This window comes from Poecilia mexicana, unplaced genomic scaffold (genome assembly GCF_051168715.1).
Source record: "Poecilia mexicana isolate PSO_F unplaced genomic scaffold, ASM5116871v1 scaffold_11, whole genome shotgun sequence".
Lineage (NCBI taxonomy): Eukaryota > Metazoa > Chordata > Actinopteri > Cyprinodontiformes > Poeciliidae > Poecilia > Poecilia mexicana.
The window spans coordinates 1,607,348-1,633,863 of record NW_028263380.1 but is presented as its reverse complement, the minus strand read 5'-3'; the positions used below and the strand labels follow the sequence as shown (position 1 = coordinate 1,633,863).

The 26,516-nt window shown below is 38.9% G+C and overlaps 1 protein-coding gene across 1 annotated transcript in view; it reads right to left on the bottom strand.

The window, feature by feature from the left end:
* Positions 1-26,516, bottom strand: part of phf14 (PHD finger protein 14) — a 94,120-nt gene that overhangs the window by 55,321 nt on the left and 12,283 nt on the right. Inside the window, exons 5-12 of the mRNA XM_014992657.2 lie at positions 20,534-20,693; positions 19,711-19,822; positions 17,921-18,058; positions 16,463-16,609; positions 15,198-15,468; positions 13,809-13,915; positions 8,873-8,968; positions 749-855 (exon numbers count right to left, since the gene is read on the bottom strand). Coding sequence (XP_014848143.2) covers positions 749-855; positions 8,873-8,968; positions 13,809-13,915; positions 15,198-15,468; positions 16,463-16,609; positions 17,921-18,058; positions 19,711-19,822; positions 20,534-20,693 — 1,138 coding nt within the window. The remainder of the gene's footprint in view (positions 1-748; positions 856-8,872; positions 8,969-13,808; positions 13,916-15,197; positions 15,469-16,462; positions 16,610-17,920; positions 18,059-19,710; positions 19,823-20,533; positions 20,694-26,516) is intronic.

Genomic DNA, 26,516 nt, shown 5'->3' with positions numbered 1-26,516 from the left:
TATTCATAATATCTTATAGGTTTAAAAACTGTTCTAGGCTCAAAAAATTATGTATATTTACATTTTCACTAAATTTCTTTTGATATGCCCATTTCATTAAGTGTTAACTATATTAGTTCTGTTGTGTTTATTGTCACATCAAGCTGAGCTGAGCTGATATCATTTTATTAACCTGATTAACAGACTGATGGGACCGATTAGTTATGGCTGGATCTTTATCTGCGTAGATAAAGATATTTACGCAGCACTGGGAGAGAATTAATTGTTTTTTTTGCACTCCTAGATATTCAAAGTACACAAACAAAAAGGTGGATTTTGCATGACTTGTCCCTTTTAAAAGCATAAAACAGCTGCATATCTGCCATAACAGCCTGGGATGTGCATTGCAAACTGGGTAGGAATATAAATGTTGTAGTGTTCAGTATTAGTTTATACTTAACACTTGTCCCCATTCACATAAACAATAAAATAAAGAAGACGAATGAAAAGGTGTCCATGACTGTCCTCTGGACATCTTTACAGTCAGCATTCTTCCTCATGATTGTGTCCGACTGACCCAGAGTAAAACACTCAGGGTCAGGAAAGCTTTAAAGGTATTTTGAGTCAACTAGCTGATTAGGGTTTGAAACCTCTAGTTTCCATTAACAACTGTTTTCATAGTATTTCAATTTTCTGAGATATGCTAGTATGTCTGCGTTCACATGTTTCTCCCTTTGTACGACCAGGACAGGAACAAACTGTTCTTCACCTGTAAAGAATTGCTGGAAGGCTGGATGACTTCCCCGGTGTTCCTCCTTCCTTCTTGCTGGGCTTCCTCTCCTTTGGAGCTTTCAGAATTGCTGGAGTGTTCAGTTTCTACAGAAACCAAAAACTTAGAAGTCAGTCATATAGAATATTATTTTTTCTATAATCAAACAGAGAGACCTGTCCCTCTAAATCAGTTGTTGTAGAACCAGATGTGCTCCAAAGATCACAGAATGCTACCAGGTTTATACTGTCACATTAGTGAAGTAAGGATAAAGCAAACAGAATGTCACACTGGAGTGTCAATTCTATTGAATCAGTCTGAAAATATGAAATGTAAATTTAAATCAAAATCAAATCAAATTTTATTTGTATAGCACATTTCAGCAGCAAGGCATTTCAAAGTGCATTTCATCATTTAAAACAAAAACACAGAGTCATGCAACATTGAATAAACAATCAGAAACATTAAATTTCCCGCCGAGTCGAATTTCTGCCCTTCAAATCAGCAGAGAGAGAAAAAAAAAGAAACATCGGGAGTGTGAGGACTCCAACCCGCACCCCTTTTAAAACAACGGGGGGAACTCCAACCCGCACCCCTTTTAAAACAATGGGGGGGGGGGACTCCAACCCGCACCCCTTTTAAAACAACGGGGGGAACTCCAACCCGCACCCCTTTTAAAACAATGGGGGGGGACTCCAACCCGCACCCCTTTTAAAACAATGGGGGGAACTCCAACCCGCACCCCTTTTAAAACAATGGGGGAGGGGGGACTCCAATCCGCACCCCTTTTAAAACATTGGGGGGAACTCCAACACGCACCCCTTTTAAAACAATGGGGGGAACTCCAACACGCACCCCTTTTAAAACAATGGGGGGGGACTCCAACTCACACCCCTTTTAAAACAACAGGGGGAGGACTCCAACTTGCACCCATTTTAAAACAAAGGGGGAACTCCAACCCGCACCCCTTTTAAAATAATGGGGGGGACTCCAACCCACACCCCTTTTAAAACAACATGGGGGGACTCCAACCCGCACCCCATTTATATGAATCTTGACTCCTTTCACATCATTAAAACCTTGTGGAAAAAGCCCATCCACTGTTAACCCAGGTGGACTTAAGAGCTGTTAAAACAAACATGAAGGCCTTGACGGCTTTTCACCACTTAATACAAATAAGCTCTCTTAGAGGTCGGCATGAAAAGAAAAGCAACATTATAAATGAAGTCATTTTAATGAGCTTTATTGGTCTGTCAGTTGAAGTAAACTGGATGGAGACTTGATACCTCCTGCTTAAATCCTGGGAAGGCCTTTGCTCCTAAATGAATGGAACTCATGTCTTACCAGGACTTACTTCCATTTCAACTATAATGATAAAATGTTTATTCTAAGATGTTCAGGTGTTCTACGAAACCTCTGTGGGTTCAAGTGAGGTGTCACTGACAAGCTGTGGTCTGCAGTGCATCAGGAAAGTACTTACAACATTAATCCAGATTTTACATATAAATACCACATTAGAATTTTTTGTGTGTAGAATTTTGAGGAAAGAGATCAATTTAACACAATTTGTAATAAGAATAGAATATAAGATAAAATGTGGTGAAAATAACATGCTGTGAATACTTTCTGGATGAACTGTAGTTTGGCACCTAGGAAAATTGTTAACCCCATATCAGATAAATAAGAGAAATAAGGTGAAAGATAGGGGCTGTACAGTGATGCAGTTGGTAGAGCTGTTGCCTTGCAGCAAGAAGGTTCTGGGTTCGATTCCTGGCCCGGGGTCTTTCTGCATAGAGTTTGCATGTTCTCCCTGTGCATGGTGGGTTTTCTCCGGATATTCCGGCTTCCTCCCACAGTCCAAAATATGACTGTCAGGTTAATTGGCCTCTCTAAATTCTCCCTAGGTGTGAGTGTGTGTGTGCATGGTTGTTTGTCCTGCCCTGCGACAGACTGGTAACCTGTCCAGGGTGTACCCCGCCTCTCGCCCGGAACGTTAGCTGAAGATAGCCCTAGCAACCCTCCCAACCCCACTAGGGACAAGGGTGTTAGAAAATGGATGGAAGGTGAAAGATGCTTATTAAATCCATTAAATTAATATTTGTAAAATGAATAAACATAAAACATTAAAAAAAAACAACTATTGGGCTCAAATGGTGAGTGTTTTTATAAAATGAACATTTTGTAAAAATAACATAAGATGATGATTTCTGTAGCTTTTTATCTGGTTTTCTCTTTATGATTCTTGTTTTGGTTGTTGTTGCATTTACTGCACAAGAGAGCAGTTATTAATTTATAAACACTTAGCTTAGCAAATTTATTATGTGTGAAAAGTTAGGTTTGAAATGGAATTTATTATTTATTTGTGTTGCTGCTGAACTTGGCCAAGCTAAAGAGTAGACTGCTCTTGTTCAGCTCCATTAGGAGAAGTGAGACCTGCTATGTGGCCGATGTAAGCCAACAGCAGAGGGTCTGATTAGTTTCATCTGAATCTCAGGTGTGGTGCTACCATGGAGGTTAATTAGAAAACCTATCTAGTAGGGACTGAGTCTGTCACTAAATAGACAAGGTTTCCTCTGAGGACGTTCTAATCTGCTGCGCCTGCAGCAGTGCAGCGGCGCCGAGGCCTGATAGAGGCTCAGCTGACCCCAGCACTGGGGTCTGATAAGGTCATCCTCTCAGTCTCCGCTGAAGTCTCCTGGCATCTGGCTAATAAAGACTCCTTTCTGCCAATATGGATCCAGTTCTGTTCTACAGACCGACAGCAAAGTTTACAGAAACAGAGTAAAAGTGAATTGGAGGAAGTCGGTAAGGGTTCTGGCTCTCTAATAGATTGTTTTATTTCCATGAAGCTGTCCAGGACTCAGAGCAGCTGCATCATTCTGTATTTAAACTAGAAATATCAAGCAGAGCCACAACCTGAAACCAACATTTGCCAAGGCAAGCCGGCTCCTCTCTGACTCTCTCTCAGGGTATGTGCCATGTGCTAAAGCTTTTAGCCTAATCCATGCATAGACAGCCCTGCAGCCACTGTTTTCTGAGCTGCTCTGATTTTAGACCAGATTCTGCTCTGCTGTTACCTGTGGATAAATGTGGAGCGCAGCAGTGATGGCAGCCGCTCTCAGCCAACGCTATGCACCCACCTCACTATAATGTGTTTTCAGAAGATCCCTGGATCCTACAGAGGATTCTGAACCGGAGCCAGGACCTGCTTTCAATCACTCAATCAGCACACAAAATGACATCATGTACAGGTATTGTCTCCATTATGAAATATGTTTGACATGGAACTTGTTTACATGCCAGAGTCAATGTGTTGTTTTGTTTGATGTTTTCTTTCCTGGGACATCCTGAATGTTGAACAGACAGGTAGAAACCCCATGAGCTTTCTCATCCACTGGAAAACAGCAGACATGATCCACATCTGGTACTACTGAACCCGAACAGATCCACTATCACAACTTACATGACTCTTCAAATATTAGCTCTCCAGACTCTGACAGAGAGCAGAGTGCAGGAACATTCTGCTCAATCAGTGTTACATTAGGAACTACAGGAGGGCCTGGAATATCTAATGCTAATATAAAAGTCAAATACTTGTTCATATTGTTTAAGCAACAAATCTCATCCAAAAGCAATGCAAATCTGCTCTGTTTCCAAGGGAATCAATCAGGATCAGGAATAAAGACTGAAGGAAATTTGAAGGGATAGTTTGGATTTTTTTATGACAGGTGTTCTCAGCACTAATAGTTTTTACAGTGCAGCCACCTAGTAGGATTCAAGGGGCGGTGGTGGAGGGCGTGACAGCATCACATTCCAAGTTTGATCATTAATACCTGTTGTAACATATTTATGACAGATGATTCTTAGTTAATGTCAAGTTGACATAACAGAGACTTTTTAAATCATGTCGACTTTGCATTACAAATGTCAATATTTACTGAATGACAATGACAGCAGTCAAAAATTCATGACAGCTGTTATGTCATACTTATACAGTGTCATATCAGTCTTATGCACACCCCTTTAAATGAAATGTTACCGTAATTTCTGTTTTAGAAAAGAAAGTGATATTTTTTTATGAAAATCAGAAATGGGCTCTGGTATGAAAAAAATGGAAACTTTATTTTTAATAATAATAATAACAATACATTTTATTTGTAGGTGCCTTTCTTGACAGTAAAGGTCACATCACATAATTTAAAATAAAAACAAACACAACATTTTAAGCCATATTGCCCATCCATGTCAACAAGTGGAGGAAATAACATGAAACCCCAGTTAAACAGATTCAAACTAACCTCTTAAAAGATGCTCCACAGACTAAAATAAATATTACTGGATCTCACAATCAAGAACTTCTGAGCAAGGTGCTTGTTCCATCAAATGTAACCATAGTAACTATGAATTATGTTACTACTTAAAAAAGAAGGGCTAAAAGTTTATTTTAAACAAGTTTCTGGGAGAGGGTTTATTGTGCATTAACTGTGTGCATTAACAGCAGCATGTGGAAAGTAACATTTGAGTGTTTCCATGTTAAGTTACCAGGGGTGGTAAATGTTGGAGGAACAAAAGATCCAACTGTGTATTAAATGACTGATTTTAGTGCCAGTTGGGGACATCAATTATTTCTGCAAATGCACAGGCAGGATGACAAATAGAAGATAAAAATGTGGCAGACAGATGACACAAAAGCATGCAGCACTATGACTGATGCTACAACTTGTGCTGTGAATGTTCATAATTAGGTGATTTATGCTGGTCATTGCAGAAGCAGCGCCAGTCTCCACATTCCGCTCCATTTATCTGTCCTGCTACCGTATTAACATCATTTGACCATTTATCTGCAACAGTCATACTCTCAACAGCTACACTTTTAATTTAGCGTTTTATGGATTTAGAGAGTAATATATCTTATAGATGTCAAACCTTTTAGAAATGAAACCCTTCTGTTCTCCACTGGTAGCACTGCAGATATGACAAGATCCAGGCCAATCTGAGATAATGGAGAGTATGAATAGATGTGTGATTTCAATAATGAAAGTGCTTTACTACAGAAAGATTCCATCTATAAAGTTTCATTAGTTTCTTAAATTTTACAATCTCTTAACATGTCACCTTTTGAACAAGACCGTTCTTCCTTAATGGGATCCACGACTAGCATTAGACTTTCTTTGAGAAATATTTATGTTAGATGTAAAAACAATAAAGTAAAGATACTGTAGGCTGTTTGGCTTTTATAAATTTAAATAAAAAATTGTCACACAGACATCACCATGTAGTTTAAGCTGCGATGTATTCTGGGTAAATGATGTATGCTAGGTCCAACTGCACTAGTTCCATCCAGCCAAAACAGCCAAAACAATTTTAAGCCTTTTTTTAGTTTAAAAAAAGCTCCAACTGAAATGTATAGAAATGTGGAAATTTCAAAGGGTAATGAAGATAAGAAGGAGCAAACGGTGGAAGAGGAAAGCGTTGGCTGAAGAAACTGATGTTTGCTGCTGTTGCTGCCATCTTCAGCTTCATAAATGAAACAATGAATGACACGTACCTCTGGTCAGACTGCGAGATCCGGTAAATAGTGGACGCACTCTGTGTCAGGTCAGGTGTTACACCAAAAACTGTGAACCATCATATTCTGCAACCACAGGGGGCGGTAGCGTGCAAGTACCTCTTGAAGGCCACCGAGAAGAAGAATTTACATAAACTACGTAAATACTGATACATCTGAGATTGTAAGCTTCACGGCTTCTTTATTCCCATCATATTGATGGACGAAATATATTTTAGTTTTTTGTATTTAATGCTGATGAACCATTGTATTGTGCTATTGTTAAAATATGTAACCCCACTGTAGCCGTTTAATAAATCGGTAAACAATTAATAATTTGTTCTAACTGCTTTGGTAGTTTTTAACATGGTTTTTCATCTTCCCGCCACCTCCTCATTAAATGAGATGAGTCACATCACATTTAAAATAATATTTAATCCTCAAGAGAAGAAGTTAATTCCTTTTCAGAACAAGGACCAGTCACTAAGCCTCCATGGGTGAAAAATATACCAAAAGATATAACATTACCGTATTTTCTGGACTATAAGGTGCACCTAAAAGCCTTAAATTTTCACAAAAATCAGCAGTGCACCTTATAATCCGGTGCGCCTTATGTGTGCACTGAATTCCAAAATCTGTCCCTGACACAGAGACGTAAAGTGTAAAGTACGTACGCTGGCAGCGATAAACCAATCAGAGAATTGTTGTCCAAGTTCTGCAGCATACACCTCGGGTAAAAACCAGATAGGTTTTTCCACGCATCACCGTCCCTGTTCATCTGCGATGCCATGCACACCCATCTCACTGCTATTGTGAAAAAGGAAGTGAAGCAAACTAATTCGGAGTTTGCCGTCATTCCGGGAGGATTAACAAAAAAACTCCAACCGCTGGACATTGGTGTAAACAGGGCGTTCAAAAAGAAGTTGTGACCGGTGTGGGAGCGATGGATGACAGACTGCGAACACACGTTTACTAAGACGGGGAGGCAGCGCCGGGCGAGTTACGCCGCCATCACGTGTGAATGGATTGTGGATGCCTGGGCTAATATATCTGCCGTAAGTGTTGTCTGAGCTTTTGCGAAAGCCGGCATCATTGCTGAACAGCCACCTGGCAACGAGACTGACTCCGACAATGATGAGAGGGAACCTGGCATGTTTGATGGCAAAATTGCCCAGCTGTTCAATTCAGATACAGAAAAAAAGGTCTTTCATGGATTTGTGGAAGAAGAATAAAAAATAACGTGAGTGTATTGTTGCATAGTAGAATGAAGTTCAACTAAACTTAATGTTTTGTTTCTGATACCTTGTTTGTTTTTTGGTGTTGTTGACCGTATGTTTTAGCATGCGTCTTATAATCTGGTGCGCCTTATGTATGAGTTACATACAGAAATGGACGCCATAAATGAGAGTGCGCCTTATAATCCAGTGCAGTAATTAAAATACAGTAAAATACAGTAATTAAAGTAATTATGAATTTTTACACATCACAAACAGCACTTTTTAAGTTAATAGAGAAATTCCAACATATTTAGGCTGACATGTTCAACTACTCATGGATCCCTTTAAACAAGTAGTTCCTGTAATTTTAAGAGACATTCATTCAATAGCTACACCAAAATCTAGAGGACAGTAAGAACACTCTCATATAGCAAGCAGCTCAGATTTATGGAGTATCTTTATGTCACAGTATCGACTCTGAGTAGAACACCCAGCCTCAGTACTCAAACTCCATATCTGCTCCTTATTAATCTACTGTTTATGTTTAGAGTTTAGGCTTCTTAGGTTCCTGTTGTATCATTTTATCCCTCCCTTTGCAGTCATGCAGCCACAACTTCACAAGAATCACTGTTGTGCGATCCAAAATTACATAGTCCCAGCTGTATTGGGACTATGTAATAGTCCCAATACAGCTCCCTGTTTGTCCTGGTAGGACAAACAGGGACAAATTAAACTTGAATATTTGCCACTAAAAGAGACAAAAAACAAGCCAGAACGTAATCAAACCACTATATATGAACATATTACAATACAACAGAATGTCAGATGTCTGGGGTTGAAACAATTAATCAGATTAATCAGGATGAATCAAGTCATTTAGTAATTAATTGATCATTAACTGGAGCATACAGACTTAAAAAAAGGTTATTTGTTGGAAGAGCAACACAAGTAAAGAAGTAATCAAGCCAAAACTGGACAGAAAATATTTACATTTAAGATGAAAGAAACCTTTGTATATGTACTACCTAGTATTAATTTTAGCTTCATCCAGTTCAAACTGTGTTAAAGAAAATTTCCAATTAAGCACCTTTTGCTATTCAGTTATTAATTGGTCAATCTAAAAATAACCACCAGATTAAAAGTACCAATTAAAAAGAATCTGGCGAAAGTAAAGCGTTTTCTATCTGAAGCACATTAAAAAAAAACTATATTTTACTCCCAAGTCTCCTTGGGAGTAAAATAAATGAATGCCTTAAAAATCTCTCCTGCAGCATGTTCAGCAACTTCTTTACCAAGGAATCAGTGAATGGAACACATGTAGACACGCAAGGAGTAGGAAAGAAGTGATTGTGAACATACCTGGCCCACAATGCCGCCCAGCAGCGTCCACATGGCCTGGCCTTCACTCCGCAGGGTTCCGTTCACACTCAGCAGATCCTCCAGAAACTCGCAGAGCTGCAGCAGGACAGGAAGCTCAAGATCAGACAACAGGGTCACTGCAGCTAACAGCACTGGTGCTTCAGGGGGGACTGAAGTATGTCAATCTCATTATTAATAAATACAAACAAAGGAATTTCTGAGCTGCTTTCTTTACTTTCTAGAAAACATACCAAACTCCCCTGACCTTTAAAACCCATAGAAAATCTCTGGGCTGTAGTCAAGAGAAAGATGAGAGACATTAGACCCACCAAGCGATGACCTGAAGGCAGCTATCAAAGGAACCTGGGCTTCCTTTACACCTACACAGAAGCACAGGCTGCTGTCCTCCATGCCACGCTGCATTGATGCAGTAATTCATGCCAGAGGAGACCTACCAAGTACTGACTGCTGAGTGATGTTCATACTTTTCAAAAGCCTCACATTTGTGCTTAGAATATATTTTTATTGGCCTAATTCAGGAGTTGGCAACCCAAAATGTTGAAAGAGCCATATTGGACCAAAAAAACAAAAAACAAAGCTGTCTGGAGCCGCAAAAACTTAAAAGCCTTAGATAAGGCTTATAATAAAGGCAAAACATGCTTTAAGTGTTTATATTAGCCTATTATCAAAATGACTAAGTGTATACATAATTAGCATTCATAATTAAATGTTTTTTTTCCCTGCAGTGTGTCCTGGAAGGAATGATGTACCATGTGACCACTCTGTTGTACGATGTACATTTTTATTATGAAGATCGACAGGGAAAGGGTCTTTGTAAATAATCATTGTAAAGTGTGTGATCGAAAAAACAACGTGCGAAAAAACAACAAAACGGAACATGCATGATGTGCCCCTTATCTGTACAACAAATGGAGTGCAATAAAACCAACCTGCAGTGATAAAAATAAAGCAGTAGCCTTTTGAAAATGTAAAGTATATAAAATTAAATTAGTACACTTGAAGTTTGATTTCTGTGCAAATGCCAAGAAAGTCAGTGCAATGGTAAAACATAGCAGCATCCTCTTTTGACATCTAACCATCCTCGCACCTGAGCAACAAACACAATAATATCGCCAAGTGTCATTCTAAATATATACTGACAAAAATCACTTATAAATATAAAAAAAAAAAAACACTTTATTACTAAATATATGTGCCTATGACAGGATTGTGTTCTTATGTGTTTAATGTGACTTCTGTTTACGGACATCACTCTACAGCTTCTCAACATCGGGCATGTAAGATGTAACTTTAATCTTGACGCGGCAGCTAATGTAGCGCCTTCTCTGGAAATGTCTTTCCACATTACCGTATTTTTCGGACTATTAGCCACTACTTTTTCCCCACACTTTGAAGCATGCAGCTTACAGCCCAGTGCGGCTATGTACGTTACCAGTTTGTTTGTTTTTTTTAATTGTAGGGGCAGCTTATAGTAAGGTGCGCTCTACAGTCTGGAAAGTACAGTTTTCTTTTTATTTGACAACTTCTCGCTACAGAGCAAACATTCAGGTAATCTTTCTGCATTGGTAGTGAATGCAAATTCGGTCCATGAATTGTAGAATCTCTCCTCGGCTATTTGTCTCTTTTCCCTTTTGCTCTCCATGACCCACCACACATCCGTCGGTTTATTTACAACAGTCACATGCCTCGCATCCCGCCCAGCTGAAAGAAACGTGTCACAGGCTATGACACAAATCTTTGTTGACAGAAATGTTGAAATTTTATATATATTCTACACATTTTTATAGCATTGTAAAACGTTAAGAATGATTGTGTCATGTTTGTCCTCCAATAAAAACTATATTAAAACAAAAAAAATATATTTCCCACCCCCATCTTTTTCCATTTTCAAACATTTTTGAAAAAGATCCAGGGAGCCACTAGGACAGTGCTAAAGAGCCGCATGCGGCTCTAGAGCCGCGGGTTGCCGACCCCTAGCCTAATTTAATATAATGGTCTGAGAAAGTGAACCTTGGGAATTAATTTTCTGAAAGCTGAATTCATCAACATAACAAGAAACAAAGGACTGGAATATTTCAGTCTGTGTAATGAATCTACATAAAATATGAGTTTGACTTTCTGAAATCAGGGACAACAAATACTTTGTCACAATATTCTCAGAAAATCATTTTTTGAGACATACCTGCATAAACAGGATGGTCAGGAAGGTTATTAGAAAAAAATAGAAAAAACTAACAAATTGATATTTCTAATTATTTAAAAATGCAACTGAAAACCTCAGGTTCAAGATGAATCAGTCAAACTCAGACTTCTACCAGCACTCTTCCACCAGCATTTTTTTTCTAAGGCTAAAACCATGGAGGAACAACTCAGCAGTGCAATTAGCAACACACACTCCATTAATAACGCTCAACACACATATCACATTCCCCTATGCAACATTAAGTCCTGTGACTTTTACTCTGTCACTGGATTCTCTTCCTCATGTTGACAGATGGCGTGGCCGTAGCCTCACAGAGGTCACATGTTTGAGAGGAAATAATAAAAAGCTAAATGCTCCATTCCTGGGCCCAGATCTGATCTCATGTAGCGCTCTCCAGCCAGTCAGTCACTGAAACAAAGTTTAGACTTGATTACAGGGCCAGACAAAAGCAGAGAGCAATGCCAGCATCAAGCTGAGTCTACACACTAGCTGTCGAATAAGAGGTCATGAGCTGTGTGACTGTCTCCATTACAGTACCGCATCCGCCAAATTCCACATGGGAGTAGATTATAACAGCTACAACTTAACTACACTGAAATCAGATACAAAGATTAAAGTTTCAGACAAAGTGCAAAAAAAAATAATTCAGTAGTTTCCAATGACAACAATAACCTATTAATTCATGTGCGTGAAGGAACTGGCTGATCACAAGCACAGCTCAGAATACTTAAAAAGAAAAAAAGAAAAACAATCACAAATAAGAAAAGACATAAGTTCATCCTCCATATCAGTTTTCATGTGAAAACTGATATGGAGCAACACATATCAGTTCAGCTGGGGGGGATGCAAGACATGTGACTGTTGTAAACAAACAGACGGATGTGTGGTGGGTCATGGAGAGCAAAAGGGAAAAGAGAGAAAAGAGACTAGGCAACAGACTGTTGCCTAGTCTGTTGCCTAGGGAACAGCAATCAATTGTGTCCAAAAAGTCTAACATGTTAAGACATGTCTGCACTTTATTTATGCCTAGTTCATTTATGCCTAGTTTCCATACAGGAAAATCTTCATACAGGAAGATTTTTATGCCAATTTCAATTTTTGTCCCATTTCCATCTTGCAACAATCTAAAGGATGCCGTGATTACCAGAAGGGCTTCAAAGAGAATATTAAGAGATATTCTTAATATTCCTAATATTAAGAATATTAATACCAGGGTTAGATCACTCTGAACCCTGGCTGTGTTCAGAGTGATCTACAACCAGGGATATTCAACATGTTGGATTGTCTTGGTTAAATATCGTAGTGTGTGGCATTCCAAGAGGACAAACGAGAACACAGCCAGTTAAATGTGACGTGTAGCCAATCTGAAAGTGAGGTGAGGAAAACACGGAGGGGAATCCATAAAACACCGAAGACAAAACGACTACCATGGAGGACCAGAAAGATCAGTGGAGATGTCTTTGATTAGTTGTTTTTCCCCATAAAATACAGCACACAAACTATCGCCATTACTTCTTTTACCAGTCGGCCATGTTTGTTTACTCTGAATTCATGATTGGTCTCCAGAGGTTTTGCAAGATTTACTGTCTGACGTCAGAATGTTGGTGAGTGAAATTGGTTCAGGCATGTGTTGGTCCTGCTGTAGATTATGGCTGGACTCCACACAATGTAACGCCAAACTTGCTATATTTACCATTTTTTATTGTAATGTGGTCTCAGGTTTTAAAAAAGATGAGGAAACAAATCACTGATGTAATCTATTCTGCAAGTTATACAAGGAAGTATTCATATCTATTTTTTTATATGAGGTAAGAGTCAAATATACTGTCAAGATGTTTTATTTGTTCTGAAGAATTTTATTTCCCTAGATTTTGGAGCTTTATTGTGACTTTACAATAAAATCGATAAGATTTTTACTTGTTTGTGGGGGAACACAAATGTTCCTTCCTGTCACTTTATTTTCCCTGTGCATACACAAAAAAAAAAAAATTAATAATCAAAGTATTTGGAAAGAATCCTCCCCAATTTTTACTGTCAAAAAAATCGGATCACATTTAAATCTGTAGCGAAAGCAGAACAGAGCTAGAGGTTCGGTGCAGAACTGGACTGATAGCAAAATCTACAGAAGCTAAAACTACATGTTTATCTGGTTGTTTTTTTGCCTGTAAACACACCAGCGGGGAATGTTCTTTGGTGCGCTTTGTTTTGGGTTTAGTGAAAAATAAGATGAAGATGAAGAAATATGTGTTGATGCAGAGATAATATTCTTTCCTCAAGTTTCTCTATCACAGTTTTCTTTCATGATGAACTAAAACAAGAGACACAAAGACGGCATTGGCCAGTCAGACCTCAAAGAAAACTGAAAAAAGCTGTTGGTCAGTAAATGTCTAACCGCTGCTCCTGAATAAAATTTTACGTTTCATAAAACATAAGGAAAAAAACAAACACAATTAATGCCTGCAGCATGTTTACATTATAACTTAGAAGAAGTTAATATTCTAACAATCCTACTTTTACTTACTTAAGAGCAAATTCAGTTTGAAATTTTAATGTATAATAAAAATGATTACTGAAAAACAATGACAATACATAATTCTGGTTCCCCACTAAACACCTGAAAAAAGGAAGTTGCTGTATTTTTGCTCAGCTACTTGAATGGTTCACATTCAATGCGTCACATGGAGCAGGTGCATCACCTTGTAAGCTGCTCACCTTGTTGTACTCCACATGCAGTTTTTCTTGCTCACTTTCCAGTTTGTCTTTCAGGTTCTTCTGCTCAGAGATGTTGTCCTGGATCTGGATCATTCGCATGTTCCGCTCTGAATAACAATGGGACAAAAATCAATAGCCCGATCCCAATCTATATACAGGAAAACAGCCCATGACAGAGCCCTGATGGCAGATAGGCCTTCTGCAAGCTCTTTTCAGAGTTCTCAAGGTTACTGACATGCTGCCATTTATTTGGGAAGAAAACACTTTTCATTTGCATTCCTAAAAAGCTTATTGCAGATTACAACTACAGTATTACCTCATTTAATAATCTTGTCAAAAACAGATAGTGCTGGCAAGAAATAACCAGTAACACCTACTTCTAAGTGACTCTGATAAGAGCAAATTTCTCTGCCTCTGAAATTCTAAAGTTGCTGCTCCAACTTTCTAAACACTGCACTCTCACATTGTGCAAGCAAAGCTAAAACTGCATTTGTTCCACTCAATATAAAGATCTCTGCTTTATTTCCAGCACAGAAAAAGAGATTGGGAGTTAGATAAGCTTCAGATAACAGAGCATTTCTCCTCCTGAGTGCAGATGTGATCATAGGAGTGTATCACGCTTCACACAGTTGCTGCTAGAAGCCACAGAAACGCTCTAAACATGAAGGACCCGTCCAAAATAGTGGCACCTCTGGAAGCTTCCACAAGGAGTTTCAAGCAACGAGTATCTTACCTGCAGTCAACAGTCCAAACACATTATGTTTGAATGTGCTCACTGAAGGTTTCTGCACACTTATTAAAAACTGATGGTTTTATTTTATTGAGCCAGAATTAATATTTCACATAATCAGTCAGTAAAGAACAGAACGTCTCTCTCCAAATTTATCCACGTTTCTACAATGAAGGAGTCCAGCAATATCCTGTGACCCAAATCCAGCTCTTACCCATCTTATTCTGGAAAAATATGTATTTTTCAACAATGTGATCAAAGTTCTGTTTAATTATAAAATCATAACTGGAAATGGCTATATTATAATACTAAATCAATGTAATCAGCTAGGCTTCCTCAGATAAAAAACCTGCATTATCAGTTGAATTTGATTGAATTGTATTAAGACCAGGTTTGAAGTATAATTAATTTGAGTCTGTCTGCCTGATTGGGTTTATCTTGTGGATCTTATAAAGTGCCTTAGTACAACATTAGTTGTAAATAGACGCTGTAAACTGGAGATAAAGTGAATTCAGCTGGCAAAATCAGACTTATAGCTAATTTCCCATAAACGTCCATCAGATGTGTTTCAGTGGTGTGAGCTCAGTTCATATTTTACTGAATGCGACTGAAAATAAACATGACCAGTGGTGGACAGATGTGACGGGCAGTTTGTTCACCCAGGTAGTAGTTGACGAAGTCTGCAGTGAGGGCCGGCTGCTTGTGCTTCCTGCGTCCGTCCATGCTGGCGTTGGCATCTGAAGTGTCCACAGGGAAAATGTCAGTGCTGATGCCCATCAGTTCTGCCTTCCTCATCAACTTTCTGATGGCTGAGGCGCTGGAGGTCAGAGGTCGGGGTAGTTTCTCTCGGGGCACCCAAGCCTGAGGCCGAGTGTTCCGGGACAGCTCTGCTTTGGCTCGGTACTGCTGAAGGCGGGTGGTGATACGGGCCTGAGGGGGAAATACCAAGCAGCTGTTCGTTAACCCCCCACTGTGCTTCAAACTGAATCTGAACCACGTCTAATCTGAAGGAATTCAAAACAAACACTAAACCTAACATAAATATCCTGAAACCAGAAGTTTACATATGCAGATGTTTATCCTGTTTCTCCTCCAGACGTAACAAAAGTCTTTTTTTACGGCCAAACAGTTCCAGTTTAGTTCCATCAGACCACAGGACATGTCTCCACAGTTGAAGGTCTCCACAAACTACAATCTGATTTTTTTATGTTTCTTTAATAGTAATAGGTTCATCCTCACAGATATTGCTTTTCATATCTGTTTGGGAACTGTTTGCCTGTGGATAATGAGACGGTTTCAGCAGCTTCAGCAGCATCTACATTAAGTCTTTGTCATTTGTTTTGGGGTCAATCTGCATATTTTGGACCAGAACCGGTCTCCTTCCCAAGTACTGTGATGCTGTGATGGTTGGATAATCCTTTCATACCAACTACAAGTGAACAGATGAATTTGATGGAATCAAGCATCTAGAAACTGTTCCCAGGATGAACCAGACTGGAGCAGCTCCTGATTTTCTTCCTGATATCTGGGCTGATTCCTGCTGACAAACCGAGCAGAGAGTCCATCCAGGTGTGCCACAGGTCAGTCTCCAAATAACTCAAATGTGTCAATTAACTAATCAGAAGTTTCCAAAGCCGAGGCATCATTGTTTAAAAAGATGGTAGTCATTTTGTATGCAAACTTCTGATTTTGAAGGCATAAATATAATAGTAATAGAATAAATAAATATTTAATATATTTGTTTGTCTTATTATTGTGGCACTTAGCAAATACAAAAAATGTTGATAATCCTAAGTGAGATGTTTAGACTGATTTAACTTCAGACAGTGATACAGAAAGGTGCGTGTTTCTTTTTACTCCATGTATGTAAATTTCTGTTCTCAACTGTACAAGAATAAACACAAAAGCATGTAGACAATGTTACCTGAGCCTCAGGCGTGAGCTGCTTCTCTCTCTCCTGTAGAGAGACCTTACAATATGACTGTAAAGCCAAATAATTCTTCCTTTTCCACTTCCTGTCAAAGCGATCTGCATGCTGCTTGCAGTAGGCAAAAAATGGATCAGCAATCTCCTGATGAAACACAAAGGCAAAACGAGTTTAATAATGACGTCAAAATTTAAGCCAATTTTTACTATGTCTGACTAAGTCTGAAATCAAGGTACTCAAGCCAAATGTAGCTTATTATTTTAATCAAATTTTATTTATTTTATTGTAGGGATAATAAAGAGTTAATATGAAAGTTATTCACGTTATTAAAAGTGACTAGAAATCATTCCCTTATTTCTGGTTCATGAAACTAAAAGCAGAGTTTTTTAGAGAGCTGAATCTCCAAAACATGACAACCTTTAACCACAGTGAGATCAGGAGCTCAAATCCGCCGTGATCGAGACAGAGCAGACCGGCTGACTGGCAGCACACAAAATCCATCAGCTCACTGGTTCTAGCAGCATCAGTGAGCTGATGGTGAATAAAGCTAGTCATCATGAACAGGAAACGTCACTTTCAGAGGAACTTTCTAAGCTCACTGGCTTCTCTGCTACCTGCTGGTCCTCTCAACTATGGAGAGGCAAAACAGACAAAATTAAGTAAATACATCATAAAATCATTTATTAAATGCACCAATAAATAAATGTTCAATTAAACAATTTACTAAATGGCATTAAATTATTAAAATGTAAACTAATAACAACTGATGCAGATAATTCATTAAATTCCTGTTCCTGCAGCATCACCATGAATTTATGTGTCCAACTCACCCATCCAGGTTGAGGGGCAGAGCTTATCTGATCTGTTCAACTCCACTAGCTCTTTGTAATGGAGGATTTTCCTGAGCTTTCCCTGAGTTTGTTGGAGAGACTGTCGTCCTGACTAAGTGGTGGATAAAGTCAAAGGACTGATTGAGTGTGAGCTATGACATAAAGGTGATTCACAAAATGGCTTCCTAATTTTTCACAAACTGAGCATGTTTAATCTGCTGTACTTAAAAAACTATGAAACTCAGCCACTTCAAACCTGCCCTAGATTATTGTATACTAACTGTGCTAATTTATGAAATCTTTATTTGTCTTGTGAAAGTTGAGCTATTAGTGCAGAATAATCTAGTCTAGGTTTGAAGAGTCAAAGTGTTGGAGCGTTTCTAATGTGGTCCAGATACAACAAAGAGCTACACTGGCCTTCCATTAAACTTTCACAAATCAAACCATCTTGGTACATTTATTTAATTATTCCATGTATTTATTTATTTATTTAATTGTGTTCCTTTTAATCTACTAAACTAAACTAATAGAAACTTTGCTTTACTTCTTTCTGCTGGTAGCAGAGCTCCGAATCATTCAGTAACTGTAAGTTCTATTGTCATGCATTGTTCTGGTGAGTATGTACCTCTTCTGCTGCAGCCTCGGACAGGAGCCCCTCCCTCTGTGCGCAGGTGACGTGGAAGTAGGATCGACACATTCCTGCATCACAGCTGATGCACACACCGGTCCTGGCAAAACGGGCATCCTCACAGAAACTGCACTCCTGTACCAGAACACACAGCAAGGACAGCGATTCAGATTCAGATTGGAAACTAGGGAAGTGAAGTGTTTTTAAAACCAGGAACAGTTGTTTAACCTTAGAAATCAGCTAGTTTAAATAAAGACTGATGTGAGTAAAGAGAAAACTAAATAGTGTAATGTTTCTTTCTCAGCAGGTTATTTTCTGTACCTGACTCCATTAAAAATATCCAAGAACAGCCTGAGATTTTGGAGTATTTTACTTGAGTTCATCAGGAACAAACTATCCGGCTGTGTTCCTGGTTTTATATGAACCCTATGCAGAAATTCATTATTGGCATCTCTGCCAGCAGTGTCACTGGTTCAGTGTTTACCTGGACAGAGTACCGAGGATAATCAACATCACTGCTCTAACATCATTAAAACTGAGAGCATGTCTTTGTCACTTCCTGTTAAGATATTCCCAGACCTCATTAAATTCAATTTTTTAAAATGACAGCTAAATGATCCCTTCTTACACCTTCCAGAGAATTTACAAAAGCAATAACTCACATTTTATCATGTTTCAACTGCAAAATTTCAGAAATCAGTTGATGTAAATGCTTTCAGTCGCAAAAAAAATCTTACTTTCAGATGAGGTGAGCAGGATAAAAAAAATATTACTTAAAATATGTGTTGCTTAGCCCTGGACCACTGCTTGTTACTGATGGACACAAGTCATGGACATGAATGTTATTTAGGATGTTAATGATGCACTTGGACTATTCTTCTTCCAGATTGGCATGACGATCTAACAGCTGTAATGAATTTCTAAAGCACCAGTTTATTGCTTGAGTTTAAATTTATTGTAACTTTTCTTTAACTCCTACTGGGTCAAAATTAAGCATAATGAGTAGATAATAAACATAAACATCTATCTACAAGTCCCTCACCAACATGCAGTCAAACAATACTTCTTTTGTAGATATCACTGAGTTTTTCTTATAATTCTGGCTCTTCTGGTATTTGGGCTCTCAAAAAACAATAGAGTTTATTTAAACTGGTTGGTGTTCTTGAACACACCCAGCTTTAAGCTAAGTTTACAAATGTTCTCTGATGTTGAGGTTGGATCCATGACAGAGATCTAATGTTAGTCTGCTTTATCCATTCCAAAACCTGCTCTGATGTGTGTTTGGGATCATTATCCCTAATAAACATGCTGAGTCATCGTTGGATCCAGTCTGTGTAGCTGCTGGTGTTTACTTCTGCCTTGCACAAAATGGGTATTAGTGTTGTAATTATGACAAAAGCTTACTCATGAGAACAAATGTAATTTCCCTGCAAAGTATTGAGGGATCTATAACCCAGGATCTGCTGGGATATGTGTTGATGTTTGAGCCTGTATGCATAATTTTGACCCAGGTAACATGGAAGAAGGATTGACACATTCCTCCATTCCCGAACATTGCATTCATAAAAAATACCATTTGTGAATCCAAGTGTCTTTAAATGTATTAGCAATGTTTGTTTTACGATCATTCCACCCAGAAAACCACTAAATTAAAATGACATCACCGCTCTTGGGGAGCATCTTATCACCTGCACTGTTTATATTTTGCCTTTGGAAGCGGTGGACATATTTCTACTGATTATGAAAATCCAACTCAACCTGAGTCAAGATGTGAATTGACAACTTGCCTTAGCACCATATTTTGAATAATTCATCTCCGTAAGCGTCACTGGTCGCAGTTTATCGATGTCTCCAAATGCTACTCCAGGGACATAAAGTGCACAGACCACGTGCACCCACCTGAAAGTGGAAGGACAGGATGAACATACATGTTTCAGGCTGAAAATAAGCTTGTAATCGGTGACATTTAGATCCACCATTTTTAAGGCATGTCAGGAAACCAATTAAAAAACATGGCAGAGTTTTTTTTTTTTTTTTCCTGCAGACAATAAGGAGCCTAATATTGTGAAATTGGCTGCAGTCAGTTGCTCAGAGACTTCAAAAAGAAATGAGCTCATAGATTAATATAGCCCCAGATGCTGGCTACACTTTGGTGTGACACAATTTCAAATGCGGACTTTAGAGAAGAGAATCCAAAGTCCAATATAAAGATATCCATCTCTAGCAAGCAAGCGCTTCACAGTTTAATTTGCTGTGTTTTTCATGCTCTAGTGAAGTAGTAAATTCGGGTGCAGCCTGGCTGAGGAGCACCATCAGCGATAACGTGGCTGAAGTCTCCATGCTTCACAAAACACACTCTTTTCTCTCACTCCTTTTTCTTCCTCTTCCTATTCCTTCTATCCATATTATTTTCACTCCTCTATGAGCTCTCTCTCTCACTAATCCAACTTCCTCCTTTTCTCAGCAGCGAATAAACAATGAGCACAATTTAGACAACATTTTTGCCACCGCTTGCCGAGCTCAGGCCATTAGCTGTTATTTGTTTCTGATTATGTTAGTTGTCCTGCTTTTTTCTGAGAAACTGGACCACACTGTACTACACCATCCCACCTTCCGGCATCCGTCTCTTTGAAGATGCCGTCCTGGTTGGGGCACAGCTCACAGCTGGGAGTCACTCCATTCTTGCAGGCGTCACAGAACCAAGGCTCGGTGGAGTTCTCAGAGGCTGAGCTCATGATGGAGTCGCTCTCACCGTCCACACCGTAACACCCTGGAGTCCAAGAGAGGACACAGCTTTAGAAGGCACTCCAACACCAGCAGACCTCAGCTGTGTGCCATGGTGCTCACAGAGCTCAACCTGCGCAACATGATGGTACTGATGAATAGCAAATGTCAAGAAAACATTTCAGAGAAGAGGGATACATCATTTAGTGATCAATACGTGGGAATAAATGCTGTTACAAATGTTTGGAAAAAAATCAGACATTATCTGTTAACTAAACAGGATCTGCAGACAATATGGTGAAGATATGAGTGGCCCTGTGGACTGTAGCGGTATAACGGTACGCGCACAGACATCGGTTTTAAAGTCAGGGTTCATTATGTTTCCACTTCAATCATAGAAACAAATAGATGGTCACTATAGAACTGACTGGAGATTTGGGAGAGAGACAAGTATGGGAGAGGTGGAGGGGGGGCGAGTATGGATGACTGGATGATACAATAAAACTTGAAATTGGCTAATATTGCTGTTTAGGAATATTCCATTAGACTCGGCAAACACTTGAAAACATAAAGGTCTGGAGTTGATTGGATTTAGATGATCCAAAGTACCAGATGTACCTGAATGCACCATTAAAGTGCAGCTGCTGGGAAGTCCAATGAAAAAACATGGGTTTTCAAAGCAGCTTTAAAAATAGACAAAAGGCCCTTCAATATGAAGGACTAAATAAAAGTAGACAGTGATGCCATGGATAATTACAGTTTCTGGTCATGATGCTGCAGAGAAAGATGAGTTTTGCCCTCTTGATGAACAAACTTTTGCCAACTGGAGCACATCCGAAGGGAAGTCACACAATTCAAAGTCATGCAGGACTTTATGCTCAGCAAAATTTCCTTCATTTCCTTCTGATCAGGACTCGTACAGAACATCAGCATTCGCAGGAAACAGCACGACAGCAACTTAATATATAACTTAATATGGTTGCTTAATATCAAAATTGTTGATATTTGCTGCTGTGCCAATAACATGTCAAGGTCAGGTCAACATAACGATACCTACAGTTTGAGGTTTTTAACATGCAGCAGTATGCTAGGCCAAATTTTCACTTGAACAAATAGGAAATGAAGAAAGTAGAAAAGTCATGGTGCTGTCTGGTCCAAAGCTGTCAATCTCCAGTCGCACTGCAGCACCGAAAATTGAATATTTAATCAAAATACGTAGCCCCAGAGAATGGAGAAGAAGCCAAGGGAACACATTTTTATGTTGTCCTCTTAATTTTCTGAGGTTGCCTAAACAATTACTTGGCTGATGTGGTTTCTATGGCAGCTATTACACCAGGCAAACGTGCTCCTCACTTCCAATGAGGGCAGCAATCAGTACTCTGCCTCTGCTGGGGAGATAACACTCCAGCTCCTAATTCAGTCAAGCAGCCTTCGGGCTTTTTGAGCAACGGGAGAGACTCACAAATCAAAAGCTCGCTGTTCTGCAGGCCTGTCACTGGATGCCACACAGGGGAGTTGCGCAGCCCATCAAAAGCAAACAATGGTGCAGACGGAGTTGTTTATTCAGCTCTTCACTTTGTTTGGTGACTGTGTGTCTTCTGATTGAAAGACGGTTTGATGTGTGTCATGGTGAATAGTTAATTCTGACCTCTGCTTGTAAGAGGCTTTGGCAATATTTTCTGTTTCCTGCAGATCTTTGATTTCTTAGTGAGATGAATTCACTTATACAATAAATGCAGTCAACATGTCTATGCTATCCAACAGTGTATTAGGAATGACAGTGCCATTAATGCTTTGCAAAATCTTTATGTGGTGTAAATGAAGCTGCTGTTGGTTTGCTCCTGGCAGCAGTTAAACTCTTCTTTACTGACTGAGCTCAGACAAATGCAAGTCAGGGTTACAAATAATCACCAGTGCTGGTTTAACAGATTTATGGTGGCACGGATCTGCTGTGTTCCTTTTGAACTTGGAAACTAAGCTCACACTGTAAAGCCAGAGTTTGCTGGCTAATATGAGCTAAGCTGACAAAAAGTGATGACTGCTGGATAACTTCATAATCTTTAAAAGAAAGATTAACCTTGTCAGAAGTGACAAGCTTAGCAGGAAATAAGATAGAGCTGAGTGAAGTGAGAACCATTTTCACCTGGATAGGAACTTAACAGAAAGCTGTCTCCTTGTGTTCAACAAAGACTCACAAATTATGTATGAATCTACCAAGAGGTTTGACTAAATGACCTAATGAAAGCAAGGACTTTCAGTGGAGCTGGTCCTGAAAAGCAAAGAGCAGTTCAGTTAAAACAGATTACTCTTCTGATATTCACATATTTTTTATTTGTTCTTTAAAGTACAGTATAATATGAAAATGTTAGAGGTTACCACAATACCCTCAATTAAATAGATTCAAATATGAACAAATAAATTGTCCTACATGTTTCAAAAATATTCTGCGTAAGACACTTCCACATCTGTCAGTTTGTCAGATGGAGCTCAAACAAACAAGTCAAACCTGAAGACATTTGTAAAAAATAAAGACTGTCAGGTGACCCAAAGCCTTTGGGACAAACAAAAAACCGTTTCAGCAAGCAATGAGAAATAAAGTTAATCTTGAAATTGCTGTGTGGCTCTTTACAGTGACGTTGAGCTTAGTTTGGCTCTTAATGTCACCATTAAGATTTGCATTAAGATTTGCACTGGTTTGCATACCTGCTCTGGACTGTAAACACAAACAACATTATTGCTTAGAATATTTCAACAGCCTTTAAGAGCTTGACATGTATTCATTCACTGCTTATCATTCATTATGAAACAATACTCTGAAATGTAAAGATAAAGCTGTCAAAGAACAACAATACATTTCCAGGCTTGTTATGGAAAAGTGCCCTGAACATACTCCTCAAACCTGCATGACATCACAAGGGGGCAACTTCTGTGAGATGTTTAGAGCCGAGTCAGGGCAAAGAGAAGGAGGCAGAGACAGAAAAGAGATCAAATGGTGGACTGACTGAGAAACACAGAACCGGGACCACCAAGCACGAAGCCCATCTGAATTAAAAGGCAATCATGAACCTCTTGTTCAAACAAGCAAAAAATAAGTGCTGTGTTTTTATTGAGCAGACAAAGTTCCAACAAGCTTTGTTCTTATAGTCATAAATCTATGGCAGAAACTTGAAACAATAAGGGCAAACTTTGGTTCTGAATCCAGAGAGAGAAACTACTGAGACACCAAGACTGGATCAGAGAAACAACTGCCTCCCAGCCTCAGAGCAATAGAACAGCTATGAATCCCAGGTAGACCCTGAATCCCAGGGTCTACCTGGGATTCAGCCAGGAGCTGAATCCCAGGTAGACCCAAAGAAAGCAACCAGTTGTCTGACCCAGCTGTACGTCAAGACATTGAAAAACATTTTCTTTTTTTTCTTTTTTTTTTAAGTTTTTAGTCAGGTAATAATTATTCAGGCTGTCAGCATCTGAATCTGTGTATCAGTAAGTGAATGACTAACTGGGGTGAGAAGGTCTTTGGAGTCCTCTGACTTGATAAAGTGATGTACCATTTGTCCAATCTAAATTCATCTCAAAATTCTCCTGCTTAGCTTTGAATGAACTAGCCAATATCAGCCTTTTCTACCCCCAGCCATGCTCTACAAGACCAGAGCAGCAAAAAAGATCATACTCTGCAGAAAACTACAACAAAACTTAGAGGGTGTATGTATCTTTACAGAAATCAACATAAAAATGCTACATTATAAAAGAAATGATAGATATATTATATTTGCAGCTTTAAAACAGCCATTTTTCATTATTAATAAATAAGTACATGAGATTGGTGAACATAGTTGATGTAAAGAGCTGTAACCGACAAAGCTGAGGGTAAAACACTTTAAGGTAATTCTGGCTGCTTGTATGACTAACTGGAAGAAGAAAATCAAAAGGTGTTGCAGCAAGAACAGAACTTCTTGATCAGCTCAGTAAAGACGGGGCCCAGCTCATCCCAGCTTTTGATCTCTCACACTGGTCTTTTCCCCCACTTTCATGTCAGTTTCTGTTTTCTTCTGAGAGTGTGTGATGGTGTCCATACACTGTGAGACTACAAGAACAAAGAAAAGCAGTGGAGTCGAGCAGCAGACTGTCTTGTCGGAGCTGCAGATGCTGACAGATCATCCTTCATCTCTGACTTAAAATAATTCTGTCTTTCCACTTGTCTTATCCTCAAAAAGACATTTTATGATTTCTAAAATAAGCCAGGATTCTGTACTACATTCAGTAGGATTGCACTTGATCAACTATAGATGTCGCATAAGCCAAAACACTCAGCAAAACAATATATTATATATATATATATATATATATAAATATATATTTCCCCACATAATTGACCATAAAAATCCCACAACACATTAATACTCAAAACCAACATCAATTTATTGGCTACTTTGTTAATTTCTTAAATGTTTTAACGGTATGTGATTGTGTGAGGTTTATTTACCTAGAGTTTCTTAAGTTGCGACCGCACACATCAGGGCGAGCATGATAAGAAGGAGAGAGTCAGGATGGAGTGTGTGGATCATAAAGACACACACTCCACATGTCTTTATGATCCACATCTGCACTTGTTCCACAGAGCAGGTAGAACAAGAATTTGTCAACTTGGCATGAGCTAGAACTCTATTGAGTGAGTGTTTGTGAGATTTAAATGCACAAACAACAAATTATTATTTTTCCACATAGATGTATGCACTGTCATCAGTCTCACTGAATGCTCAGGTTGGAGGCACAGCATAATTATCAGCAGTGCAATATGGAGGGCCCAGACTGGAAGTGCTGTGTTTGAGCACAACTGCACATAACCTTGGAAGTTGATGGCTCCATGTCAGACCATTGGTAATAATCGGCTTAACTTAACAAAAAAATTCAATTGCATTTTTAATTTTCTCTGCTCAACAGCATTACATTCACCCTGACCATGGCCAATCAGAGGAGGGGTTCCGCCATTCACCATCTCTGATTGGTTTAGACCATGATAGAGGCCTAATATGTGCCTATCATTGTTATTTAGCTCCATTTACTAGTAGGCTCCATCCAAACTACAGCTGTCCACCATCATGGTGGACGTGAATACCCAGTGAGCTTGGCTCTGGAAGTTATCAAAGTATATGTAGTGTCGTAGTACTTCAGAATGATGGATAGTAAAATCTATTTTAAGAAACTTAATACCGCAGCGGTTGATGGTGTGCCAAAATAAAACAATAATGCCACCATAGGTATATTAAAGATTTTAAATGGACTGAATGGACTCTATCTGCTAAGTTTTCAAGTGAATGAATGTTTGTAGGAATTTCTAGCCTAGGATCTTAAACTATGAATGAAATATAGTGAAGCTCCTAAAGAGGGTATTTTACTGCAGCTACAGAAACTTTTGGATGGTAACCTGCAGCGATTAATTGCAAGCTTAACTTCAGGTAATGTCACTGAATGCTTCAAGCTTTACTTCAAGGAATATGACTTACTTTATTGCAATACATGTTACCGCTAATAAGGGGAAAAATTACAATGTAATTACAATTACAAAGGCTTTATAAAAACAAAGACATTTACATAAGTTCAATTATGATTCCTTGGATGGAGAAGTTTAGTTTTGTTTTTGGGTTTTTTTGTCTTTTCTGTGTGCAGGATTACTCAGTTGAATTAGTCAAATATTCTAATTTAATATTGTGTAACTGGGAGTAGTTTAACAGTGACAGGAGGAAGGAGAGGATGAGGAGGAGCAGCTGCTGCAGGCAGGCAGCAGAGGGAGAGGCTGGAGATAAGGAGACTGGGACCAATTTGCATATTCATAGTTCCATCCATACTGAGGCCAAGGTGTAGCATTATA